This window comes from Microchirus variegatus (genome assembly GCF_963457635.1).
Source record: "Microchirus variegatus genome assembly, chromosome: 18".
NCBI classification, from domain to species: domain Eukaryota; kingdom Metazoa; phylum Chordata; class Actinopteri; order Pleuronectiformes; family Soleidae; genus Microchirus; species Microchirus variegatus.
The window spans coordinates 8,208,821-8,236,569 of NC_139819.1; the positions used below are offsets into that span (position 1 = coordinate 8,208,821).

The 27,749-nt window shown below is 39.5% G+C and overlaps 2 protein-coding genes across 2 annotated transcripts; both read right to left on the minus strand.

Annotated features, from left to right (window-relative positions):
- Window positions 1–1,868: 1,868 nt before the first annotated feature.
- me2 (malic enzyme 2, NAD(+)-dependent, mitochondrial) lies at window positions 1,869–12,995 on the minus strand. Its single transcript, XM_083905315.1, has 15 exons — window positions 12,814–12,995; window positions 10,100–10,221; window positions 7,793–7,926; window positions 7,516–7,665; window positions 7,337–7,412; window positions 7,002–7,163; window positions 6,687–6,900; window positions 5,844–5,941; window positions 5,602–5,715; window positions 5,378–5,489; window positions 5,128–5,270; window positions 4,942–5,044; window positions 4,732–4,802; window positions 4,152–4,250; window positions 1,869–3,343 (listed from the first exon to the last, which is right to left on the minus strand). Exons 2-15 carry the CDS (start codon window positions 10,211–10,213, stop codon window positions 3,182–3,184), a joined length of 1,752 nt encoding a protein of 583 aa, XP_083761441.1. The 5' UTR covers window positions 10,214–10,221; window positions 12,814–12,995; the 3' UTR covers window positions 1,869–3,181.
- Window positions 12,996–16,099: 3,104 nt separating this feature from the next.
- mapk4 (mitogen-activated protein kinase 4) lies at window positions 16,100–27,251 on the minus strand (the record flags this gene model as incomplete). Its single annotated transcript, XM_083905461.1, has 8 exons — window positions 16,100–17,065; window positions 18,325–18,490; window positions 18,575–18,788; window positions 19,759–19,837; window positions 20,011–20,093; window positions 21,870–22,014; window positions 25,625–25,800; window positions 26,885–27,251. 8 exons carry the CDS (start codon window positions 27,249–27,251, stop codon window positions 16,100–16,102), a joined length of 2,196 nt encoding a protein of 731 aa, XP_083761587.1.
- Between the last annotated feature and the right edge of the window lie 498 nt (window positions 27,252–27,749).

Sequence of the window (27,749 nt, forward strand, 5' to 3'; positions counted from 1 at the left end):
CGACATAGTATAGTATTTCGTTTTTGTCCAATTTTGGACCAAATTTTTTTCCTCCAAAAATGGTCACATTTTGGAGACATAGTATAGTATAACGTACTACATAGTATAGTGTGACGTTTTTGTCAAGTTTAGGACCAATAAAACGTTTTTCAAAAAACTGGTCAGAACCAAAAACGACATAGTATAGTATGTCGTTTTTGTCCAATTTTGGACCAAATTTTTTTTCTCCAAAAAAGGTCACATTTTGGAGACATAGTATAGTATAACGTACTACATAGTATATTGTGACGTTTTTGTCAAGTTTAGGACCAAAAAAACGTTTTTCAAAAAACTGGTCAGAACCAAAAACGACATAGTATAGTATGTCGTTTTTGTCCAATTTTGGACCAAATTTTTTTCCTCCAAAAATGGTCACATTTTGGAGACATAGTATAGTATGACGTACTACATAGTATAGTGTGACGTTTTTGTCAAGTTTAGGACCAAAAAAACGTTTTTCAAAAAAATGGTCAGATTTTGGACGACATAGTATAGTATGTCGTTTTTGTCCAATTTTGGACCAAATTTTTTTTCTACAAAAATGGTCACATTTTGGAGACATAGTATAGTATGACGTACTACATAGTATAGTGTGACGTTTTTGTCAAGTTTAGGACCAAAAAAACGTTTTTCAAAAAAATTGTCAGATTTTGGACGACATAGTATAGTATGTCGTTTTTGTCCAATTTTGGACCAAATTTTTTTCTCCAAAAATGGTCACATTTTGGAGACATAGTACAGTATAAGGTACTACATAGTATAGTGTGACGTTTTTGTCAAGTTTAGGACCAAAAAAACGTTTTTCAAAAAAATGGTCAGATTTTGGACGACATCGTATAGTATGTCGTTTTTGTCCAATTTTGGACCAAATTTTTTTTTCAAAAATTGATCACATCTTGGACGATATAGTGTAGTATAACATACTACATAGTATAGCGTGACGTTTTTGTCAAGTTTTGGACTGAAAAAATGTTTTCAAAAAAATTGTCAGATTTTGGACGACATAGTATAGTATGACGTTTTTGTCAAATTTTGGACCTAATTTTTTTTTTCAAAAAATGGTCACATTGTGGACGATATAGTGTAGTATGACGTACTACATAGTATAGTATGTCGTTTTTGTCCAATTTTGGACCAAATAATTTTTTTCTCCAAAAATGGTTATATTTTGGAGACAGTATAGTATGACGTACTACATAGTATAGTGTGACGTTTTTGTCAAGTTGTGGAACAAAAAAATGTTTTTCAAAAAAATAGTCAGATTTTGTACGACATAGTATAGTATGTCGTTTTTGTAAAATTTTGGACCAATTTCTTTTTTTCAAAAAATGGTCACATTGTGGACGATATAGTGTAGTATGACGTACTACATAGTATAGCATGACGTTTTTGTCAAGTTTTGGACCGAAAAAATGTTTTCCCAAAAAATTGTCAGATTTTGGACGACATAGCACGATCAAATTTTGGACCAAATGTTTTTTTTCAGAAAATGGTCACATTGTGGACGACAGTGTCGTACGACGTACTACATAGTACAGCATGAGGTTTTTGTCAAGTTTTGGACAAAATGGTCAAAAACGTATGTGAAATCACTAAATACATTTTGTCATGAGCAAATTTGTGCATAATGTAGCAAACAATTAACAACCATATCGCTCATACGCAAGACGTGTGGTTAATAATTAAATAATAATTAATTACAACTTCATTCTATGTATACATCTTGACTGAAAGGTTGACAAAATTGTTTTGATATATTTAAATGAATAACATACATTTCATTACTTTCAGTGATGTGTGAGTGAGTGAGTGATCAGAAACTCTTCAGAGATTGTACAAACATCACTTTATTTATTTATTTATTTCTTTTTACATGGCCACATTTAGTTTTAGTTCTATGATTGGATGAGAAATACAAACTGAAAAAGCATGGGCATGCTGCCCACGGACTACAAATGCTATGGTAATATAACAAAAATCTACTTCAGGAACTTTGAGCATGGCAACTATAAACCTTTAAATGCAATATGTAGGAAGGACAAAGACTCCTCCCAGAAACTACAGGAATTACTTCTACAAGTCACTGATTACAAAACAGTAAACACTCACATTGCAACATTACACTCAGTAACAACGAAAAGGACGCGTGTCAACAAATGGGGGTTTACACATTTCTTCATATAGTCTTTTGACGTTATGAGTAAAAAACTATGTCTTTATCAGTATATGACATTTTCACAACCAGAAGCTGCACATTAAATACTACAAAAGAGCAGATTTAACTGTTGAGGTGTCTCTGGCTCTAAATTTAGCAAAAATAAATTTACTACACAAGCAAAGCTTGTGTCTTTCTTCTTCATCATGATTTGTTTACAACACTTCACATCTACAATACTTAATAAATACTCTTTCAGTGGACAGAAATGCTTATAGACAAAGTGGCAATAAATGTTTATGTAGTAATTTGATTTAATATTTAGATATTTAGAATATATATATTATATTTCAGCAGAAATAGCACCCATCCAGGATGTGCTGTTAAGCAGCAGGATTCCTTCAATGTATTTAGGATATGAAATGTCTTCATAAACACAGTGTCATAAACATTACACCCAGTGCATTTATATTCGTTGAAAAGGACAGAGCTTTTCAGCGCCAACAGTTTTGCTTTAGGAGTGTGCACAGCAAAAATAAATAACAACAGAATGAAAGGCAAAAAAACCCATAATGGATTTCTCTCAACAAAACTGAAATGATAGGTTCTTAAGCACCTACTTCACAGACATAAAGTAGGTGCTGATGCGACCATGACATAAATCATAAAAATTGGATTAAGGATACACAGCATGAGGTGGTTTCTGCTTATTAGGAGCGTATGATGTGATTATCTGTAGTCCACCTCCTATGCAGCTTTACATGTCATAATGTAATGTTAACAGTGAAAGGCTATTTCCATGAAAATCTTTCCCTGAGCCACCTTGCACCTCACCTACGTTTGTGCAAATGCATTGACTAAGAAGCAGTGCAGCTGCCTTTTCTTAATAACACTAACAAAACCATGATCATCTTGCAAGATCTGTGATGAAGAACGAAATAGAAGACAAAGGAAGAGCATGGTAAACAGTGAGGGTTTGATATACTTCTAGTCAGTCTTGGGGCTGTAGCTGACAGCCGGCCAGTCGTAGGTGTCCGGTAGGAAAGAGTCGTAGTTGGTGTTCCAGGCAGTAGAACGTACTAAAGCGTTCTTGTCCACAGGCTCAGGGTAGCGGAAAGCCATGCCCTTAGCGTAGACGTACTCCACCACCTGTGGTGAAAAAGAGAGACCGATACACATAAGGATGTTTTCTCAAAAATGTAGTGATAAGAAGTTGTTAAAGCTGTAGTGCATAACTTTTTACAAAGATATTGATAAATTAATTCACACACTGTTGATTAAGGATTGTTTTGTTCTTGTTCAGCCTGACAGATTTCACACACGTCACAACTCACAGAAGCTCAATAGCTACATACAACACCAGTAAACATTACAAATGACGGGCTAAACATTACAACTGTGTCACAGAAGGGGGGGAGGTATGAGATCATTTAGATATAGAAGCAAGGAGTGTCGGGAAATGGAGTAAAGCCTGCCCAACACTAGAGGATTGACTTGATTTAAAAAATGTGGGAAACCACAGACTCGACAAACTTTGCAACTGATTTTCAAAGTTTTACTCCTGAGAAAGCACATACTAGATGATCCAGGACCACACACTAACATGACTACAGAGTATAAACAGACATGGAGGTGGACTTTCAGTGTCATCTGTTAATAGCCGTGTGCGCGCGATGTTTTGTGCTGAGAAATGCAAAAAAAAAAAAACTATGGATGAAGTCATGGCAGAGAAGATGGAATCAACTTGTAACTTTCTGAACAAAATAACGCAACAATCACTTCCCGGTCAACTCGCTCTCATTGGTTATTGAAGGTTCTGCTCACGCACAAATCAATCATGTCTGCTAACCTCCTCACAGCACAAGATAATTTGGCCAGATAATCTGTAATCTGCTCCTCTAGTCTGGTCGCTGGTTGTAAGTTTGTCAGCAAGAGAAATGAGAGAAAAGAGGCTCACCTTGACTGCAATCTGAACAGAGACCTCTCTGATGTTGGACAGCGGAGGATAGAGTCTGCCTTCTTCCAGCTCTTTATCCGTCAGCTGCTCTGCAAGAGTCTGGAAAGAGAGAGAGTTTTCAACTACTTTTAGACTGAAGAGACTTCTACAGTGGTCTAAACAGACATGACAACTACTATATTACTCTACACAAGTTTGTATTCACAAACGTCTAACATGCTTTTGATTAAGGAATATGAGACAGAAGTGTAAGTATGCTAAATATAAATAACAATTGTTACAAGACAGAACTACTAATATTAACACCATGCAAATGCTATTTTTATAATTGCAGCAGAAGAGGGAAAAGCACAGATGGAAAAGCGCAAAGCAGGATCAGTCATTTAAAAGCGTCTCATCTGCTAGCTGTTATACCAGTGTCTAGAAGGAGAGGAAAGAGCAGACATGAAGGAGTTAAAAGAGGATATAAGTTGAGTATTTAGAGAATATGCATACAACACAGCGACGGCACAGAGATGCAGACTGGGATAAAAGCAAGTTGAGCAAAGATGACATGGTGATAACTGGTGCCTTTTCAGACCTTGGCAGCCTCTAAGAATACTGTGTCACTGATGTGTCTCACTCCACTCAGGATCACAGCCAGGGCCACACCTGCAATGACCACACACAACAGGTTTTTTACAACAGACTGTATGTAATTTTATTGTCCTGTGATATCACAGGACTTCAGGCATTCTTAAAACTGCAGACCACCAAGAGTCATCCTATTACTTTCATTGCGCTCTCTCACCTGGGAAGATGTAAGCATTGTTCCCTTGTCCTGGAATGAAGACGCGACCGTCGCTCAGAGTCACTGGACCGAATGGACTGCCACTGGCAAAAAGACATCTGCCCTGTGGGACGCAGAAAACAAAGAGGAAGATACAATTAATGCTTTGTTTAAGTTACGCAAAGAGAAAGGAAGAATAATGCTTACATCAGTGAGTGTGTAGGCATCCTCTGCTGTGCACTCTGCTTTATTGGTCGGGTTACTCAGGGCAAAGATGATTGGTCGCTCATTCAGGGCGGCCATGGACTTAATGACATCATGGGTGAAGAGAGGCCCGGCTCCTGCCACACCTGAGAGGGAGATCGACAATAGCTGCTGTGAGTTTGTAAGCTACTATTAAAGTTCTAGCAAAGCATCATAAGCACCAAGTTACACACATGCAGAACATGTTCCTTACCAATGATAGCTGTGGGTTTAATGGTGTTGACAGCATCTAAGAAGCTGTGTACATTTCCTGGACAGTCATGGACAAATGCCTCCTGATTGGTGTCTGTTTCCTGTGGTCTGTCCTGCAGCAAACAAAAAACAAAAACAAATAACATGAACAGTGAGCCAGACAGGAAGCCACACAGACATCTAATGTTAGTTCTGGACATTAGCGTTTGAGTTACTAATACATACCTTTACGAGTAATCCATCTTTATCATACATCCAGATCTTCTGTCTGGCCTCAGACTGAGAAATCCCCATTTCCATCATGGCCATGACAATCAGATTAGCAATGCCAAGGGCAGCCTATAGAGAACAGAAATCATTGTCACTGTCATTTCGAATTTGTTGCACCACCTGCTCTCGCCAGTAGGGGGCCTACTGTATTGCCTAAGTTAATATACTAGGGACCAAGAGGGACAATGTTCTCTTACCTCTCCAGCTCCTAAGAAAAGCACCCGGTGTTCAGTGATGGGTTTGCCAACAGCTCTCTGAGCAGCTAACAGACCTGCAAGTGCCATAGACGCAGTGCCTGGAAATATGCAGAGGAATACAACGGTAAATAATATAATTTGCACCGTATAGAAAACAGATTTGCCTAAACTTGTTTCAACTCAGTGGAGAAGGGTGTATCCATACACCTATTTTTTTTTACATTATTATTAGTGATTCATTGGTTCACTGCGTATCAGCATCTAATTCTTGCTGGGATGTCTTAAAGGTCACACAAACAAGCATGTTTTAAAGGTAAAATTACAGTAGCGCTGCAACTACATACTATCGAGCAATCGTTTGAGTATTGTTCTGTCCACAAACCAAAGTGATTCAGTTTTTAATGATTAATTTGTAATATGGAACAAAGAAACCAGAAAATGTTCACATTTAAGAAGCTGACACAACAAGAAATCTTGTTTTAATCATGAAAAAAGCTTCAAAATGATAAATCGATTTTCAAAACAGCTGACAATTAATTTAGTAATCGATTAACAATCGAATAATAGAGTAATTGTTTCAGCTCTAAATTACAGAGAAACGATTAACAACAATCTGCATCAAAAAGACTGTGCTAAACTTAATTTAACTGAGTAAACTAGGCTACACTAATCATGCCTTTAAGCCAGAGGTATATATAAATAAAATATATAAATGCAAATTCAGTCTGGCTTTTGGTGTTCTCAAAACTAGTTTTTCCTAAATTTGAGCTGAAGCTAAATCCTTCAAATTTTAGCCCAACTCATAATAAAGTGTAACTTGTAAATCGGGGGTTATATTCCAACCTTGTATATCATCGTTGAAGGTGCAGTATTTCTCCCTGTACTTCCTGAGGAAGCGGAAGGCATTGTGGTTGCCAAAGTCTTCAAACTGGATCAATGTGTCCTGTCCATATTTGTCCACCACTGCTTCCATGAACTCATCAATCAGATCATCGTAGGCCTGAGAGCGGTCTCGTTTCTGGTACAGGCCCATGTACATTGGGTCTTTAAGGAGCGTCTGACAGGACAAGGACAAGCACGAGAGGAATGAACAGTGTATTTCGTCACTGAAGCACTTAACATACACACAGTAGTATTTACTAAACATGGCCTTCCTACCTCATTGTTAGTGCCAACATCTATCACCACAGGCAGACACTTCTCAGGTCTAATGCCAGCACAGGCTGTGTACAGGCAAAGTTTTCCAACAGGAATGCCCATTCCATAAACACCCAGGTCTCCTAATCCTAAAATACGCTCTCCATCAGTTACTACAACTGCCTAAGGAGTAAAGAAAGAGAGGGAGACAAAGCAAACACACGTGAGCAATAACTAAAAAGGTTAATGGAGAAAATGTGGATGGTTATGGGCTAAAAAAACGTCATGTTTCTATGATATAGCCGTTATTGTAGCAGGACAATTAATTTAAAAAAAATGACTTTTCAGGTACTCACTGAAACATTTGTCTCTGGCCAGTTGTCCAGGATGGATCGAATGTGTCCTTTGTCCAAAATGGAAATGAACAAGCCTCTAAATAAAACATTTAAACAAGGTTAAAATACATATCCATTACAATGTGTTGGCTGTTTTAAATAAATCTGTTCGTTTCTTGAAGTTTTTGCTGCATGCTTACTTTGGTCTTCTAAAGATGTGTCCATATTGTGTGCAGGCCAAGCCTACAGTGGGAGTGTAGACTATTGGCATCAGTTCCTCTATATCTTCCATCAACACCCTATAGAAAAGCCGCTCATTTCTTTCCTGGATGCCCATCAAGTAGATGTACCTGAATTGGAAAATGAGAAAACATTAAAATTTAACATCAATTTAATATCCAGGTATGTATTAAAAAGAGCAACACAAAGGAGTTCATTTTAAAGTTTCTAGCTCTCTAGCGGAAAAAAAGTATTTACTTTTGAAGGGGATCAGTCATTTTCTTAAGGTTTTTCTGAAAACGCATGGCCTGGATGTCCTGAGACTCTACTTTGGGCGGTAACAGACCATGTATGCCCAAAATCTGTCGCTCCTGCAGAGAGAAGGCCATGCCCTGGAGACAAAGAACACAACAGAGGGGAGTTAGAAGGGCACACCAGAACATTTGTATCAAATTAAGTGTAAATATAGCATTTACAGAGCAGCTGTTGTGTTGTCACACTGCTCAAGTGGTTGGTTGGTTGGTTATGGTGTATTACAGCAGATGACATTATACATGTGTGCAATTTACTTCACAACGTTAGTTTGAAGTTAAGATATCTGCATGTTTTTGTAGCCATTACAAGTTGCTTTTAAAAGTTTCATATTGAAAATTGTCCCTTGTCAAAATAAAAGTTTAATCAAGGATGTCTAGGAGGTTAAAGACAGAGTTGGTATTTTGAGTATCAGCAGGACAAAATAATCAAAAGAAAGACAGTGGGGGGGGGGGAGGGAAACTAGTTAAGTGAGGAGTGTCACCACAAAGAAGCCAATGAAGCACACTGTAGCCAGAAACATCCACAAAACATTTCTAAAAGAGAGGAAGGGGGGTTGAGGGGTGCAAAGTGTTTTCACATCCCTGCAATGTTCCTGTATGAGAGTGCATACATGGGTTTACAAGGAAATATGGGTGTCACACATTGAAGCCATCACCTCAGGGGCTGCGAAAGGGGCTGGTTGATGTGAGAGATGTGAAAGCGAGGGGCTATCCTGACAAAATGCAGAGTCATGCTGATGCAGCGTTTCCTTTCACACAGCTCCAGTGCTCAATTCCTCTTATTAGATTGAACTGAAAGTAGGAATGTCTCATGATTTGCAGTTCAGCATTTACTCTGACTGCTATGGGTGAGTTAAACAGGTCTGAAAAGCAGTAATAGAAATGTATAAACATTTAAGTGATGCATTTCCTCATAAGATGACAAACACGCTCTTTAAATATGTCTTTTTGGAATGTAAAAAAGCCACAAATGTTTCTAAAATTAGTGATTTATTATAGACTATATGTTTACAAGAGATACATTAGTAGAGATAAATTAGTAGATTTAGTTATTTCTTAAACATTTATACCATATAGGTTAAATTAAAAACAAAGCTAATTTATTATTTTCTCGATTTAAGGAGAAGGTTTGTACTGAATAACTACACTAACTAATATCACATTTTCTAAGACTGCTAACTTGAATGTGTCCAGGTGGTCTGTAACCTATCTTTCTGTCATGGTTGGACTAAAAAAATAAAATAAAAATCACATGACACACATATTGTAGTTTGTTATAATGTGTGATACTAAAGTGGTATCAGAGTTCATGTTATCTAGTATTGGGATAAGACATTGTAGATATTTGTATTGCAGTTTTGGTTTAAGTATGAGAATCATTAAAGTCATTTTCTACAACACTGTCTTTTACTGTTTAACTATAGTGAGTTTATAGAGAGATTATGGTGCAGTGTGCTAATAAAACCTGCTGTGACAAAGTCCTGTGGTCTTAAAGTTTCTTCTCAAAGCCTTTTAAAGCACAAGTTGTATTTGAATAACAAAAGCAGCCAAGTTCAGTTGCCTATTATCTAGACACGACAAGAACACGGTAGCCTGGAAGACCTTTACAGACAGGATATGTAAGAATTTCTCAACTAGATAAAAGGAGCACAATGAGGATTTAGGCCAGAAGCGCAATGTGAACATAGTCACTATGGGTATTATATTCCTAGGACCAAAATCCAGCTGGCCTGTGACCAGTAACACACAGAGAATGTCATGTCTATATTTAGTAAAACATGTCTGGTCTCCAAGTTTAGCATAACCTGTCCTGCACAGCATGCACCCAGGTCACGTCTAGAAGCCACGGGCTTTCAATCTTCGTTCTTAGGAAAAACCTGAGCAGAAACCCCTTCAGGCCAAAACATAAAGCATAATAAAGTCAAATGCAAGATAATAAAGAATTTGAAACTCAAGGGATTTCAAGAATGGAAAATATGTGGCATTAAACTTTAAGGAAATTATATAAAGAAGCTAATGTTGGTCTAAATGAGTCTACAAATTTATAAACTGGCAAATTACATTAAATATGCACAAGTTACTGGTTGTTTCTTTGTATTATTTCCTACAGAATGAACAAAGAATGTTAGTTAGTAAAATTAGAATTATTTGGGCTAAAATGCAACAAAACTTTAATAAAGCGACCATCTGTTAACACAACAATGTCTGTCCTTTCAGATGCTGACACATTTTTTTTAAATCTTCCACTCACTTTGTTGGTACGAGGGTTGAGCATGAGGGGCTTGCCCTTCTCTTTGGTGTGAACCCATCTGCAAACAGAGACACAGGGCCTCAGGGACAATGTGGTCCTCAACCTGGACAACATGGCGGACACTGGTTGAGAAAGAGGAGAGAAACCAAGTTACAAACAACCTATTTCTAGATTGAGCTTGAAAAATCAGTTGTGCAGACAATTGTAGACAGGAGTCTACAAGTCAAGACCTTATTATGCACTGTTAACCATTGACCTTTGGTGACATTATCACATTTTGACACAACATTAAGCTATTAGCAGTGAAGACGTATACACAGAACTCTATGAATGCCCCTTGGTGCACATGGAGATTGGCACAGTCAAGGATTATGAATGCTGATGGCAGTCTAAGAATCAGGGCTTTGGTGTAATCCTTCTAGCAATGAGCTCCACATGAATGCAGAGAGCAATTGAAGGAAAGAAGGGGGAAGATAGGAGGACAACATATACCACAGCTTAAAGGCAAGATGTTAATCACAGATGCTAAGAGCATTGACAGAGGTGCCAGGGTGACAGACAAAAATGATGCAACAGTATGAAAATACTACAAAGTAAGGGCCCCTATTCTATGTCCAACTGCAGATGATGGCCCATAATATTATGTTCATTGTAAGAGTGATGCCATGCATGTAACCTGTGATTCACTGCTTTTCTAAAATAAATTTAAAGCATAAACAGCATGACTTTGCTTAAAATGACATACTGTACCCAGGAATCATTGCATACTCGTCTGCTCGTCTATAAAATAGTATTAAGTCTCTGCAGAAATCTTTTGATATCTTTGAATTTTATTTCAGTCCTCTGGAACAAATGGCACAAATGCATGTACTGAACACTCTCCGCAGTCAGAAATGACCATTTGTCATGTATGCAAAGAGCACACAACCACAGGCAGCCAACCTACTTAGAATGAATCATTTCAGTTGCTGCACAGTTCATCTAATTTATTGTGAGCTAAATGTAAATGTACTCTCTTGTCAATACTGGACTCTGACTATCCAAATAGTCTAGACACTGCAAACTCATAACTTCATTGGTGACATACTTTATATTTTTCGTCCAATCCTTTAAGGCATTAAATACCATAATTTAATATTATGTTTTTGTACACAGTAGAGACCACCCAAAACTTTTGTAAACAAAATAAAGTGATGTTATTTATATTGACATATACAGACATAATATTTAAGAGAGTTTCACAGTACACAGAAAACTATTTAACAAAAGAAAGCCAACTGTGTCATAGGTACTCAAGACATTCTCTCTAATCCAGGCAGTCAACCACGCCCAGACAAATTGTAATCATAGATGAATTTATACCCAGTGTCAACTTTTTATGGTCTGAGATGAGAATTTTACTGGGCTCAGAGTGCACTGTTTTTTTTAGTTTTTCTTTTACACAGATAATTCATATTATTGAGGCAAACCGTCATTTACGACACACGCATGATATGACTAACAGTCACTAAGTTAGTAATAGTGTCTGGTTATTCTGGTTAAGCAGGTATTAATGATCATTAGACTTCTGAAATTAAAGCTAAGATTCTGAGAATAAATATCGCAGAATTAATGGTCACATGGGCCAATACGCGTCTCTGTTTGCAGATGGTTTTCCAAAAATATTCACATGGTCCTAATCCTCGACAAAACACAAATTTAAAATATATATAAGGATGAAGAACAGCAGTTTAATTCAAGACAGCGATGGCAGTGTTCACAGCCAGAAATATTGTTGTACTGAGAACATTAAGACCAATGCATAAAACATATATTATATGTTAAATATTTGATGAAGGGATAAAGTAGTTGTTTAATTGCGTTGTGTATAATAGCAATGGAGTAGGAACACAAACGTTTATACTTCAGCTGTGACAGAAAATTTAAAAGGTGTTATGTACAAAGATGTAAACACAAGAATCCCTTTTTTTGTTTTACACCGAGATAAATGCACATTATTAGAGGTATACTGATTCTAATTTTGATCTGCATTGGCCAAGTATTTTTTTTATTAAGCTTATTACTTATTTATGCAGTTTACAAAGTTTTATTCTTATCACTCAACTGTTTAAAATGTTTTAATTCCTTTGAATACTTGTGTCATCATGCGTTTGATACTACTAGTGTTTACATTATTTTTATTTTAACTATATAAGGAAGTGCACTGCAGTGTAGAAACACAAATAAATGTTTATTTACATTGTTGTGCATCATTTATTAAACTGATACTTTAGGAGAAAGAGAAAAGCAGGTAGATACCACTGAGCTACACACTAATGAAATGAAGACAGGTTGTCTCTTTCTTTTACGACATCCATATTTTGCTGAAGACAAATGTCTTCAAGACAATGACAACAGATTTAAGATCAGATACGAGTCCAAACAGTGGCAAGCTAATGAGTTAGCCTAGCAGCCTGGTCAACCTCAACATAAAACAAACCACAGGGCGAAGACGCCGCTACCAACTGCCACCATGTAGCTAACACTTAGCTAACTTAACACGCGTTAAAACCACACACACACAGAGAGCTGTGTCGCTGTTTGAGAGCAACTGCTTTCAGCGAACACGTGAATTCACAGACGAAACATGATGCCCTGCGTGCTGTCATTCATTCATTCATTCATTCAGAAGCTCATAAAACAGGAAACTACTGTAAGTTTTTTCGACGACGTACCTGCTCTCGAACGGTAAAATGATGCGGTTCCTTCCGTTGGTGGTGGTGGGGGGGGACAAGTTAGTGTTTGTTGTGACGCATTATTTCCCGTGGAGTTTTTCCGGTTAACTGTCGCGGGCTGACGTCCCCTTGATTTGTGTCTCGACAGCGGTGCGCGCTGCTACAGTCGCTCACAGCTGAGCTGTAGAGAGAGATGTCAAGACTGATGAGCTCAGCAGCAATGAAAGAGGAGAGCGGCCGCTCGTCCAATCAAATGCCGGGGATTTCCCTCATCGTTACCGTAAGTACTCAAACGGGCGCAAGATTTTTTTTTTTGTAATTACTGTAAAAGAGAGCTACCTGAAGTTCAATGATTTTTAAAATAAAATAACAGTTGTTTTACGTTGTTATGCTCTGGACTACATATATATATATATATATATATATATATATATATATATATATATATATATAAAACATATATACACACATAATGTGTGTGTATATATATATATATATATATATACACATATATGCATATATATTAGAGCTGAAACGATTAATCGATTGTTAATCGATTACTAAATTAATCGCCAACAAATTTGATAATCGATAATCGATTTGAAGCTTTTTTCATTATTAAAACAATATTTCTAATTGTTTTAGCTTCTCAAATGTGAATATTTTCTTGGTTTCTTTGCTCCACATAACAAAGAAACCAATAAAACTGAATCATTTTTGATTGTAAAAAAACAAGACATTCGAGAACATCATAATTTCCAGCTTTGACAAACACCGATCACCGTTTTTTTTTTAACATGATCTGACATTTATGGACCAAACGATTCATCGATTAATCGTGAAAATAATCAACCGATTAATCGATTACGAAAATAATCGTTAGTTGCAGCTCTAATATATATACATATGTGTGTGTGTATATAGTCCAGAGCACATGTGTCAAACTCGAGGCCCGGGGGCCAGATGTGGCCCGCCACTTCATTTTATGTGGCCCGCAAGTGATTAATTGGTCTTAAAAATCTGTGTTAAAATATATCTTCAATTGGTAAAACAAATGATGGACCAAATCAAATCATAGTTGAAGCACTGGTTTATTAATTGCCCAGCAAAAGCAGAAACTGCAAAAAGAGAGATACTATCAATCGATATTTTTTAAAAACCTCACAGCTTTCCCTCAAATGAGAAGCTGGAGCTTCAGTGAAGCACAAAAGTACAAAATAAATATATGACCGTTTCACAAAGTTACTCGAACAGCTGTGAAAGCCATGCAGGAGGGAGAGGATATGTTACATTCAGCAAGGTGTAAGCATAGAGGCGTACAGAGGCACGTTTTCTGCATTACTTAAAAGACTTAACTCAGTGACCACTACATCAATGATGTTATTGCTGGCTTAGTTCACCTGTAGAGGCAATGGTAGTAAGCAAAATAAGATCTATTGACCGTATCAGATAAATCAGATGTTAATTAGATCAACAGAGTTTATATCTATTTCCACACAGAGATAGATGGCTCTGCAGAAAAAGGGACAGTTTTTCCACTCGTTTTTCTTGACTATAACACTTTTGACAGTTTGCCCAGAAATGGTTGATACCACGAAATGGGCCAAGGTGGCGTTTCAATATTCACTCTGTAAAACCTGTTTTATGTGCTAGTGATTCTGATGTGCTTCAATGTCCATTGTGAATATAAAACAGACCTGGCTTCTTTTTTTTTTTTTTCATAGGCTGAATGAACTCATGCCAGTTCTTATAAATGCTTATGGCTCAATCCTTAGGCAGTCACACAATGATGTGCAAGTGATGATCTGCTGATGGTGCGTACCTTGGCCACGGACCGGTGTGTGCAGACAGACGTTATGAAAATCTGGCTTTTAAGAGTGTTGTTATTTGTGCAGTAGCTGTTACAGTAATATGAAAATATGTTGTTTGTATTTCACTTGGAACTTGAAGACACTGCACATATGGTTTTGTGTGTATGGACTCAAATTAAATATTTAGGAAGGACTTGTTGTTTAAATCAGATCTTAAATGTGGCTTATTTCAATGTGTCGTGTTAATGTAGTGTTGGCTTTTTTTTCTTACTTTTAGTCTGATAATTAGAGAGACTTTCGGATGCACGTCACTGAGTCGGAGTTAAGTCAAACTTCAGATTGTATTGTATTTTCAGTGATTCGGTTACGTTGGTGGAGGGCTGAGAATGAGGTCAATTGTTTAACGCGCTTCCATATATAAATATAATTACTGGGCAGCAATGAGAAGTTTCAAATACAACTCATTTCCTACGAGGAGCGGCAAAATATAGGCTACTTTTATTAGTTTTTTGCTTTCTATGGCTGACAATTAAGTAAGAGAAAAAGGTGTCCAGTAAATATAGAGGATAGTACAGCAAGAGTGCAGCCGAATGACGTCCCTTAGAGAAGATATGAACACTATCTATGACCACACGAGAGCAAACTTTGTTAATTAATCATAAATTATTACGACGGATCATTCCACGATTCAACAAATTACAAACTCCAAAACATAGAAATGTAATATTCAACTAAGAAAGCACACATAATATCGTTGACCCGATAGTATCAATAAATATACGATTAATGAAATAAGATTAACACTCTATACAAGTTTACAAGGCATGTATCGGTGACGGGCGTCACCAAAGTCACTGCGGGAGTGTTTCGAAAAATCAACGAATGAAATCCCTATTATTGTCGTACCATGCAGCATAAATTTTGATTGATGACTTTTTCAGTTAATACATTCAGAGAAACTCGAAGGAAGCATTTCCAGTGTCATTGTCGCTATTTGGTGAGCATAACCTTTGGAAGACAGCCTTACATTTCAGCAAGAGATCTTGTGGAGGACAAAAAAATAAATAGAAAATCAAACAATCAACAACAAAAAAAGCAAAAACAAAAAGAAGGTCAAAGTAATCCCTCTTTGTAAGTTAGTGTCATCAGTAGCCTTGATATGTTTTATTAACAGGATGTTCCCTCTCTCAGTGTCACAGAATAGGTTGTAGGTATCAAATCTAACTTTGAAAACAAACTTGGGAACAACTTTATATTTACACGGCTGAATGTGTTCGTATGTAGCGAGCACGTCTACATAAAGCTGCAGGATCATTCATTGCTGTTGTACCAAAAAGACAACAGCTGACTTAAGGTCCTTAGGTTCAGACTAAGGTTTAAGCTGCATATTCAGCTGATGACATCGATCACGTGAAGCGCTGTGTGTGTGTGTGAAGGATCCTCCACTGTGGTAGGACTGAAGCTGATAATTAACATCAGGAGTTGGGTGTGTTAGGTGGTGGAGTCCTGTACTCTGGAAGCCTGGGCAACTTCCAGTTAATGTTTGGCTGTTTCCCTTCATCCCCCCACCCTCTTTCTTTTTCCTTTCCTCTCTTTCCGTCCGCTTTCCCTCTATTCTGCCGACACAGCTTCAGCGCTCTGGATATGAACACGTCCAGGTCAAAAAGCCGGTCCTTCTGCTTGACAGGAAGCGACTCCAAGGCATCGTCATTCGCCGGCTGAGAGATTGAAGTCGAGGTAATAGGCTGAGGTTCTGGGGGAGGAAACAACGAGGACATAGGAGGAGGAAGTGTCTGAGGCGAACGAGGAGGAAGCGAAGACGTAGGAGATGAGGGGAGGAGCGAGGGAAGAGAGTTTGTGGAGGATGTAACAGGTGGAGGCGGACATAGTCTTTGTTCATCGTAATCAACCGAAGGTTCGCGCACGATGTCTGTGAAGTGGAAGACTGGAGTTGGGAGGTCAGTCGGGGAGAGAGGGAGAGGCGGAGAGGAGGTGGAGCAGGAGGGTGAATGTGGCTCCAAAGAAGGACTGGGCGAGTGCAGGCGAGACTGGGTGCTCTGAATCCAGCGAGAGATTTCCTGGAACAAATTGCCCGTCTCCTCATCCTCCTCGTCCTCCTCCTCCTCATCTCCACCCTCCACCTTCATCTCTCCCAGGTCCTCCTCGTCGTCACCAACGTGCTCAGAAGGCAACGGGGCGATGTTTGTGTTACGCTTCCAATGGGACAGATCCAGTATGAGCTTGGGCTCAGAGTAGTGCTGAGGCTTGCCCTCCTTCCAGGCAATTTTATCCAGATATGAAGGAGAGCCCACTTTGTAGTCACAGGAGCGGCCACAGTCCAGTTCCCCGTAGCCCAAACCACAGGCCCTCTCTAGGGAGGGGTGAGAGTTTTCCAGGTAGCGCTCAGCTGAGCTACTGTGGGAATATTTGCGTGGGTCGACCTACGGCAGATAGATGGGAGGTGACAGGTGTGGGGAGAGAAAGTCATTTTAGTTGTGTTGGACCTCTTTGACCCCAAATAACAGTGACATTTTAGATTATAGCACCATACCATGCTGGATTTATGTAAAAATAATAATAATTTAAATAATAATAAAGGAGGATAAAGAGGTAGAGGATGAATTAATGAATTGATGAATGAATCAATTTAAAGAAGCTGCTTGGCAGGAGGAAAAAGAGGACGACTGGTTCATGGATGTTGTGAAGGAGGACATGAGGACAGTTGGTGTAAGAAGAAAGGAGACTATGAAAAATATGAAAATGAAGTTAGATGGAAACCTTCATTTAAGGCGACAAAACGAACAGAACATGTATGGGAAAGTAAAAAAAAAAAGAAGAAAAGATATAGGAGGAAACAGAAGCAGAGATGCTATAAAGCAGAAATTTGTGGGACAAGATGATAATTAAACGTGAGCCTCATCAATCTCAATCTCATTACCATTTCATTAAAATTAGTATAAATAACAGCCCTGGAGCACATAAATAAACAATATACACTACTGTTCAAAAGTTTGGGGTCACTGAGGAATTTCCTAATTTTTCAAGGAAAGGCACTTTAAAAAAAAAATGAATATAACATTACATAAATCAAAAATATACTCTATACATTGTTAATGTGGTAAACGACTATTCTAGTTGCAAACGTCTGGTTTTTAATGTAATATGGACATAGGTGTATAGGCCCATTTCCAGTGTTCTGTGGTAATTGTGTTATTGGATGATTAGAAAACCCTTGAAAACCCTTGTGCAATGATGTTAGCACAGCGGAAAACAGTTTTGCTGGTTCTTTGACCAAAGCAACGCTTATTATTTCGAATAAAAATCAATATTTCTAATCTCGTCAATGTCTTGACTTTATTTTCTATTCATTTTGTAACTGTTTTGATGAGTGTGACTTTTAATGGAAAGCACACACATTTTAAAGGTGACCCCAAACTTTTGAACAGTAGTGTATAACACTTCTGCATTAAAATATCGAAAAACAACAAAACTAAAGTACACATTTTGTTCAATCCAAATACATAGAAGTTTAGCATCCACTTTACCCGTCTCTGCTCTAACCTCGGGGGCCTAACCCCTTATGAAACATCAGTGAGAGGAAAGAAGTATTCAGAACTGCTAGTTAGCCAGTGTGTTGTCTTTACTTCTTTCATTTTACTGTGTGTATTTGTCACTAATAGATCATACAAGGGGAACAAACCTGAGCCTCCTCTAACAGTGATGTGGAGCTGGCACGGGGATCCCTCTGCACCTCCTCATCCTCCGTCGTGTCTCCCAGGTCAGAGATTATGAGTCCGGAAGGCATGCAGCGACACCTCCCGCCTAAATGCTGCCAGCAAACCCCTGCTGATAAACTGTGCTTGTACCTGTGGAAACAGTTCACTGGATTGAGTTTGATGTGGGGGGTAAAAAACAAACAAACAAACAAATATTTAAATTAAATTACAAACCTGTCCCAGTGGATGCTGGAGGCCTGGCTGTTGCTGAGGCTCTGCTCAGTGACGAGGCTGTCCTCCAGTTCGTCCTCGATGTGGAAGGGGTGCGATGAGGTGGGCTCGTCCTGGGGACAGGCGTACTGCTGGAGGAAGGCGTGGGACAGAGCAGCCTCAGCAGTCAGCCGGTCCATGGGGTTAAACGTCAAGATACGCTCAAGGAAGTCCACAGCTGAGAGGAGAGGGAGAGCGATGGAGTGAGGGAAGCAACATAAATGAATTAATTAAGTCAGTTCTTGTAAGAAAAATTAATAAAAAAAATATAAATCAGTATTAGAACTGTAGCGTGTAGCCTTTGAAAATAAATAAAACCAGTCAAATGGGTTCACACAAGTTCACACACTGATGTGTGGGATTTAGCACCCTCTGTTGGTGAAGTAGCGTGTTGCAGCTGAATATCTCTCACCTCACTCTTCACCATCAAGAACCAATGATAGCCTTCAGTAAAAACATCATTAAGAATGCCATTAAAAACTAAAAACCCATTAAGTGTTTAGATTGTCCATTAAAAACATGGAGGTCCAACACGGCCAAGCCACTGTAGACTTCCTTCCTTCATTCTGTGGTGAAGGAAACTACAATTCCTACATTTAGCGGATTGTACTCAACATCAACATATTTATTCTTTATTCAATTTCTCCCAAATGTAAATAATTTCTCCTCAATCTTTCACTGGAACTTTAAGCTCGTCAATTCTTGCCAAAACCTTCACTGCCCAACTAAAGTGAGAGTATAACTGAATAAAAACCCTGATCGTTCAGCAGTTTGACAGGACTGAGCTCTGAGCTGCATGCAAACAAACGCTGCCTTAGTCTCATCTGACAGCGCTGCTTGACAGAGCCTGTTTTCAGATGAAGGACACAGCATCCATCCATCAATCAATCTTCTACCTCTTTATCTCCACATGAGGGTTGCGGGGGGGCTGCTGGTGCCAATCCCAGCTGACGTAGGGGTGAAAGGTGGCATAGCTTTAAACCTCAGAACCTATACTATCTCTCTATCCCTCACATCTCTGACAGAACTGCTAATTTCTCTTCTCAACCTCCATTGGTTTTTTTTTTGTCCTCCATTCCATTTCATACTACTACTACCACATACGACCATCATCTTCTTCTTCCCACGACTCATTTCCCTCCGCTCACCCTCAGCATCCACTTCAGGCAGCAATTCAGAAAAGGGCTTCTTGACTCTCCATCCATGACTGACATATGAAGGCATCACCTGGGAAAGAACAACACTGGGGTTAAAATGAGTGAATAATCCGGATTGAGGCCTTCTTAGACACACTTAATGCATCTCTTAATAAATAGATGTAGTGTAGTTTAAAGCTGGAGAAATAACATGGTTACGGTAACAATCGGCCTTGCAGAAGCCACTGAGGCATCCGTCATCACCTGCAGCAGGTCGTGTCTGTCCTCCTCTCTCAGCACCGGCACTGTGTTGAGAATCAGCTGCATCTGCTCCAGCTCGTGGGCTCCTGCAGAGGGAGCCGTCCAATCAGAGACGAGCAGAGAGAAAAGACGAGCAATCAGTTACAGATGCAGAGAAAAGGTGCCCAGTAAATTCTCTGTCGCATTCATCCTCTTGATCCACTCGAGATTAAATCCCACCTAAGTCACATAAGTGAGGATATTGGTTTTTCTGCCACTTTGAACGGAGGAGGGACAGTAAGTCGTGCATCCTTGGAGCTTTGTGTCCCAAGAAGAAAGTATTGGACGTCACAATACGGGCACATTTGTAACAACCTTAACATCAAACTTGACTTTATCAACCACTCAGTGCATGCGGCGTCACCAGAAAATGCAACTTGATTGACGTTTTCCGTTCACAAAGCGATGTGCAGCATTTTTTCCCTCTCGTGCCATTTTCCCTTTAAAGGTGGTGCCGTATCAGCTCACTGTCTGTTTTTAGAAATGAACGTGAGCTACTGTACTGTATATTGCATTTGGATGAGATTTTATCGCTCCCCCGCACAAAACAATAAATACATGTGCCCGTGAAATATGTGCTGGATCAGTGAAAAAGGAGGAACAACAGGGGAAACTGCTGAGTTTTGTGTTGGCCTGGGTCAAATCAGCCTGTCGGGAGAAACTACATCTGATTCAGTGAAACTTTCTCTGGAAGGATTGTTATTCCTTTCAGGGAAAGAAACGTGTCGAATAAAGTGTCTGTAGTGAAGGACACTGATGAAAATGTCTTCTATGTTATTTTAGCACCTTTTTTTTTGCATCTCTGCTAATGAGAATACTAATATATTGGGGTGGAAAACTAAAAGCATGCTACTTTAAGCATGTTTATGTAACTATATAACATGTACTGTCCTTTGTGGGCATCAAAACAACAATCAAAAAGTTTGGGTTCACCTATACAATTTTTTTGTGTGTTTTCCATTAAAAGTCACACTTTTATTCATTAAAAGAGTTGCAAAATGAATAGAACATATAGTCAGGACATTGTCAAGATTAGAAATAATGATTTTTATTCAAAATAATAATTTTGCCCTTTCGTCAAAGAACCTGCAAAGCTGTTTTCAGCTGTGCTAACATCATTACACAAGGGTTTTCAGGGGTTTTCTATCATCCAATAGCCTTCTAACGCGATTAGCAAACACAATTAGAACACTAGAAATGGGCCTCTATACACCTATGTACATATTCCATTAAAAACCAGACATTTGCAACTAGAACAGTCGTTTACCACATTAACAATGTATAGAGTGTATTTCTGATTCATTTAAAGTTATATTCATTGAAAAAAAGTGCTTTTCCTTCAAAAATAAGAACATTTCTAAGTGACCCCAAACTTTTGAACGGTAGTGTATATTACTGCGACTCTACCGGCAACAAGTGCTTAATTAGAATGGAAGTTCTCAGGGAAAATGACCCTTTAATATCAGTAAACTTTTGAAACAAGTCTTCTTTAATAGCCTGTGGTGATAATTACTCAATTTTGTTCCCAATCAGAGGGAAATAGGCAATTTAGCAGGACATATTGAGTGGACACCAGTGTGATGAACAGCTGGTATTGTCCAATAGTTGCCTGGTTGCATGTGCTGTCTGTGGATTTCCAGTGATCCTGTTATCAGAAGACTATATATATAATTTTTATATACAGTCTATTATGAAGAAGAAAAGGCTTCTGCGTAATATTTCATCACGTCATCCAATTAATGATAAGCAATTTCATAATGGCTCTGCGGGGACATCCTGTTCACCTTGATGGGGGACAAACAAGGACAAACAGTAAAAGGTACCTGCAAACAGCATGCGTCCGGTGAGCATCTCGGCGAGTATGCAGCCTGCGGCCCACATGTCTATGGCCTTGGTGTAGTTGTTGGGGGACAGGAGCAGACGGGGGGAGCAATACCACTTAGTCACGAGACCCTCAGACAGATAGCCCTGGAGAGGGAGGTGGAGTGGTGAGTGGTGCATATGCATACACTTGGATGTGTTGCAGGCATTCACAAAAACAACAAAAAAATGTGAGCGGCTGCAGCTCAAACAGGATATTTTGATTTATACCCACTAAAGACTTTAATCATATTGTGTCAGCTCCGTGATGGAAAGTGGCATCCTAATACCCTCTCCAGCAGCAAATAAAGCCCTTTAATCTGTACCTGCAGTTTCAACAGGGCCTTTGAAGCTCTGCTGTGCACTGCACACACACACACACACTCACACACTACAACACAAGGAGCCTCTCGCTTAGTGCCGCTCCGACATGGCCTCCCTTCTGTACTTCACTTTTGTAAACATTTCCCCCCTCATGAATAACGCTGGTGTTTGCTTTGCATGGAGATGAACCACACGCTCGCACACTTTTCACTGTTTACCTTTAAAGGTGCATTATGTAATAAATCTAAAGCAACTGTCCATAAAATCCTCCTAATATGTCACAGAGACTCAGGAATAATGTTCATATAACAAATTGAACTCACCAACAACAACAGTACAGCCAAAATATTTGCATTAAAAAAAATCTTTTGCAGACTGCAAATCATGTTTATGTTTTGAAATCATGTTTTGGGCATGTGGCGCCACCTACCGCCGTCTACCAATCATTGCAGTCAGTAGAGTCTCAGCTGCCGAGCAACCACGGGTTGCCAGTTACATCAGAAAACGAAACCGAAAAGACCTCAGTATTTTTGAATTTGATTGTAGTAACCGTTTTTGGCCACATTCTTACATATGGCACCTTTAACGCTTTAAATTTTGATTCCGACCTCCTGAATTCATTACCGCAGGCTTCATCTTCTTGACAGCTGATGATTTTTAGAAAACTCTTGACTCTAGCACAACATCAGGTTGACAAGGTTGTTAAGTTTTGTCGAACAAAATAGCTATTGGTTGGAGAAGGATCTTCAAAATGAGGCGGGGGCCTGCTGTATTTAAATCCACAATTCTCCTTCCTCTGTCCTTGTTGCTCTTTCCACTCCCTCTCATCTACTATCATCTACTAACTTGGCATTCATTTCTTGTCCAATTAGATCCCAAAATGCTGATGAAGCCTATCAGCTCCATAAATTACTATAAATTATAGTGTGATCCCTTCTCTCTCACTATACTTTTTCCCTACGTTTTCACCGCCTCCTCTGCTTCCTGTCATCCCTCTTCTCCTCACACTGTTTATCCCCCACCCACTCCTACTATATCCTATTATGCCCTCTCCATCCCCTCCGTGCTCTCCGTCATCACTGCCTGTTCTCCTCTGTTTGCCTGCAGATGACGGAGCAGAAAAAAACCGGATGCTGAGTGCTCATTGATAGTCTGACAAACGTTCACTCTCGCTTCTTTTCTGTCTCTACCCTGCATTTATTATATTTTGATTATTCTCAACACATAAGATCTCCTTTAATGGCAGCATATGATGTGTTTGGGCTTTATCATTATTTTCATTTTGCTATATAATCGTCAAATAACAGTCTATGACCTCTGACACAACAGTTGTGGCCTCGGCAGGGCCGACCCAAGCCTCCATGGGGCCCTAAGCGAAATTTGATTTTGGGGCCCTATGTTACTGCCAATTATAATGATTATTGATCATTCACACACGTACTATACTGAAGCTATTCTACTTATTCTACTCTGTCACGAATACGAATACACTTGTAAAACTAAATGTGAGAACTTTTTGTTGCATGGAAGCAGACACCAGATTTGCAAACTTACAGAAAAATCTTTCAATTAATATTTGGCAAAATCAGCAACTCCCCCTACTGGCGACACATAGAATCAATACATAAATCCAAACGGTTTATAAATAAAATATTAAGATATTAAGGTCTGAAAATCTAAAAATGTGCAACAAATATATATCAAACAAATACTAAAATAATAATGTAAATCACCAGAGGCACCTGGAACAAGGTAATGAAAATGGTTTCTAAATAAAATATAAAGTTAAATAATCACATCTGACAACTATGTAAAAACCGTGAAAAAGCTTTTTGGTAAAAATGGGGAGAAAATTCTAAATAAACTACAGCAATCCAAACTTTTCTTTTTATCTATTTTTTAGTTAATTGCTCTCGGGGCCCTCTAGTGGTCACGGGGGCCTAAGCAGCAGCTTAGTTCGCTTATGCCTTGGTCCGGCCCTGGGCCTCTGGTTCTTTTTTCATGGCTGTTCACACAGTTCAAAACCCTCTTGTACCAAAGCCTTTTTAGGAATATAATAGATTTATTTGTTGCCTTCTAGACCCTGTCATCACCACCCCAATCCTGTGATCTCCACACCGCCCCCTACTTTCCTCTCAATCTTTCCCCTTCTTATCTCCAAACTCCCCCTCATCTCAGTGTGTGTCTCTTTTCCCACCAGCCTCCCTCTCTTTTCTTCACACTTCATCCCTTCTCGCTCTTTTTTTTGCCACCTTGCATGCCTCTCACACGTTCTCTCCCCCATTCCCCTGCCTTTCGTCTTTTCCTGCCAGCTATTTCATTTATTTTTAACCCTCTCGACTGTACTGCATCTTTATGTTCCTTCACCTTTCCTCTCCTCTCTTTGCCTCTGCCCTTTCGTTGTCAGCGTCTCGGCAGGTGCGCCGACCTCAAACGACATCCCTAATCGTGTCTTCTCAGCCACCGTTTCCTCCTCCTCTCTGCCATCACCTGAGTAAATGTTTATCTCTGTAGTCAGGAGCACAATTTCAGACAGCTTGTCCAAAAAAAACAGTCTCACAGTGTGCTGTGATAACACGCTGGCCGTGTAAGACACTGCAGAAGGACTGTGAAAGAGTAAAATCTTTAAAGCACTACATCTTCCTTTACACTCGAGAGTGTACTTGTACTTTTCACCTTCTGTCTGTCACCCTACCATGACTCACTATTCCTCACCTTGTTCTTTGCCTCCTCCCTCCTCCACCCTTCAAATCCACACCCCCCCCCTGTGTCTGCACCCAGCTGCTCTCCAGTGCTGTGTTCTGAGCCGACAATGGCTGCCGTTCACAATAGCCGCTCTCCTCACACGCACGGACCCCAAAAAGCCACACACACACACACACAAACACACAATGACAGGCTGCCAGGATAGTGCAACAGTACGGCTGTGGGATCTTCATGCATAATAAATGGGTCGTTTTGTAACATCATCTCCTCTGAAACCTTCACCCACAATAGACGGGCTAATCACAGGGTTTGATTAGGAAAAAACAACCTGATACCAGGATTGAGAAGAGAAGAGAAGAGGACGCTATGAGCTGGAGAGGAAGGCCTCTTGTGAAGTGGTGTGCACTCTTATGTAAGACTTTAATATTATCAACGTATTAAACTGCCAACTGCCAATAATGTCAAAGATGTCACCTGAGATACCGCACTTAAAAAGGACACAAGTGTGAGGCTGCAGTACTGTTCCCTACCAACAGGAGAACAAATAACAATGTGCCAGAGAAGAGGGGAGCGACTAATCTTGCTGTAATGTTATTCCATATTATGTTATAAGGAAGAACGGAATTTTAAACACGATTACTTTATTTCATGGTACACGGGTGCGTATACGCTCGTCACCGTTTTGTACCTTGTGAGAATAGTGAGGGTCGACTATTCTGGCCAGCCCGAAGTCTCCGACCTTGAGCAGCAGTTGGTCGGTGTTGACGAAGATGTTGGCAGGCTTCAGGTCTCTGTGCAGGACGTTGGCCGAGTGGATGAACTTCAGCCCCCTCAGCAGCTGGTAGAAAAGCAGAGTGGTGTGACCTGTACAGGGACACAAACAATCACAGGTCAGGAAACATGACATTATATCTACTTCTACTTACAGTTGGACCTCAATTATCCTTTCTTTGAGGGAGGTAATTTGCAGAGTCCCAGAATGACTTCTGTCTACTTTATACAGCTCAACATGACGTGACAAAGATTGGAATTTAATAAAATTGTATTGTTTAATTGTGAAAACCTTTTAAATGCATCTATTCCAATACATACATCGAAAGTTGTAATATGATATTTTGGTATTTCATTTAATGACACATTTAGCAGGAACACATTTTAGGTCAATATCTGACTGAATGATTCGTGGCAATTACTTAAGGCCACGGTTCTCAAACTGTGGTATGTGTACCACCAGTGGTACGCGAGCTTCCTCTGGTGGGACCTCAGAAAAAAAATCTGAAATACTTTTCAACTGTGGTGGAGTTGAGGAATTTTCGACCAGAGTGCGTTGAAAGAGGAAAACAAATAAAATTGAATAATAATTTAAGATAATAAACTTCCATATAATTTGGCTATACCAGTGAGGAAGAGGAGGAGATGGATTGGGAATAAATCTGCCTTCTGAAGTGTGTTAATCTCACTTGAGGCAGATTCCCTAAGACAGTTTTAAGATGAGCTAGTTATGAAAGAGATTTCCTCAAATGTTTTTTGTCTTACACATCTGCAACATGATTTGTGCTTCTACCTATCTTAGGCAAGTTCACCTTGAGAAAGAGATTCTTCATCTCAGTGGGGATTTTCTGGTTAAAGGTGCATTATGTAATAAATCTAAAGCAACTGGCCATAAGGAATAAAAATGAAAAAAAATCTTTTGCAGACTGCAAATCATATTTTGGCATGTGGCGCCACCTACCGCCATCTACCGATCATTGCAGTCAGTAGAGTCTCAGCTGCCAAGCAACCACGGGTTGCCAGTTACGTCAAAAAACGAAACCTAGAAGACCTCGGTATTTTGAATTTGAACACAGTAACCGTTTTGGGCCACATTCTTACATATGGCACCTTTAATATAAACAAAAAAGTGTTTGTTTAAAGGTGTTTTTGTATTTCCCTTTTTTCCATCCTATACCTGAGGGTAGTGGTCCTTGTTCCAGCAGCCGAGCCAGATCCGTCTCCATGCATTCCTGGATGATGTAGAGGGCACCGAGCTGGGTCGGGTCTCGGGGCAGCGGGCGTCCGTACGGCGCCAACACGTCGTGAACCTGCACCACGTTTTCGTGGCGCAGCCGATGGGTGATCCTGACCTCCCGCAGGGCGTGTTTCACCGTCACGGCGTCGCGCATCACCAGCTTCTTAATTGCCACGCGCTGTCCGTTGCGTTGGTCCACGGCCGAGAGGACGAGGCCGGTGACTCCAGTGCCGAGAGGTCGAAGGTCAACAAAGTGACCGCTAAGGTCAAAGCCGTGGAGGAAGAGGGGCGTGTCCTGTCGGGCCATGGCAGCTCAGCGTGAGGTATCAAGAGACAGACGATGGATACGTTTCAGGTCGTTTCATGGATTCCCACATGTTGTGAAATATAACTTGTGCCACATCTTGCTGGTGATTCCAGAATCATGAGTAGACACCTGCGTTTTCTTTGGGTGGTTTGCATGTATCATGTAGGAAAAGGGCAAAACGAATGCCGAGCGGAAGATTGTGGCAGTTTAATAGGCAAAGACATGGAATAGTTTTCTTCAAGCCTTATAGTGGAAGTTCCTTTGTGCATCATTTCTACTCATCTTTGCGTCCTGTGTGGACCGATCCATACGTCAACTCGTCGTTACATCTTTACTGATTTTGGAAGAATCTCAGAAAGGTTAAAACAAATCAGGTGCAGTTTTGGTTTCAGTCCAACACTGGCCAAAATCATGGGATCTCGGGAAAAAGATAATCCAGTCATTCATTCATTTATTGGAATGAATAAACAAATAAGATAACCAAAAACTAACCAAAAA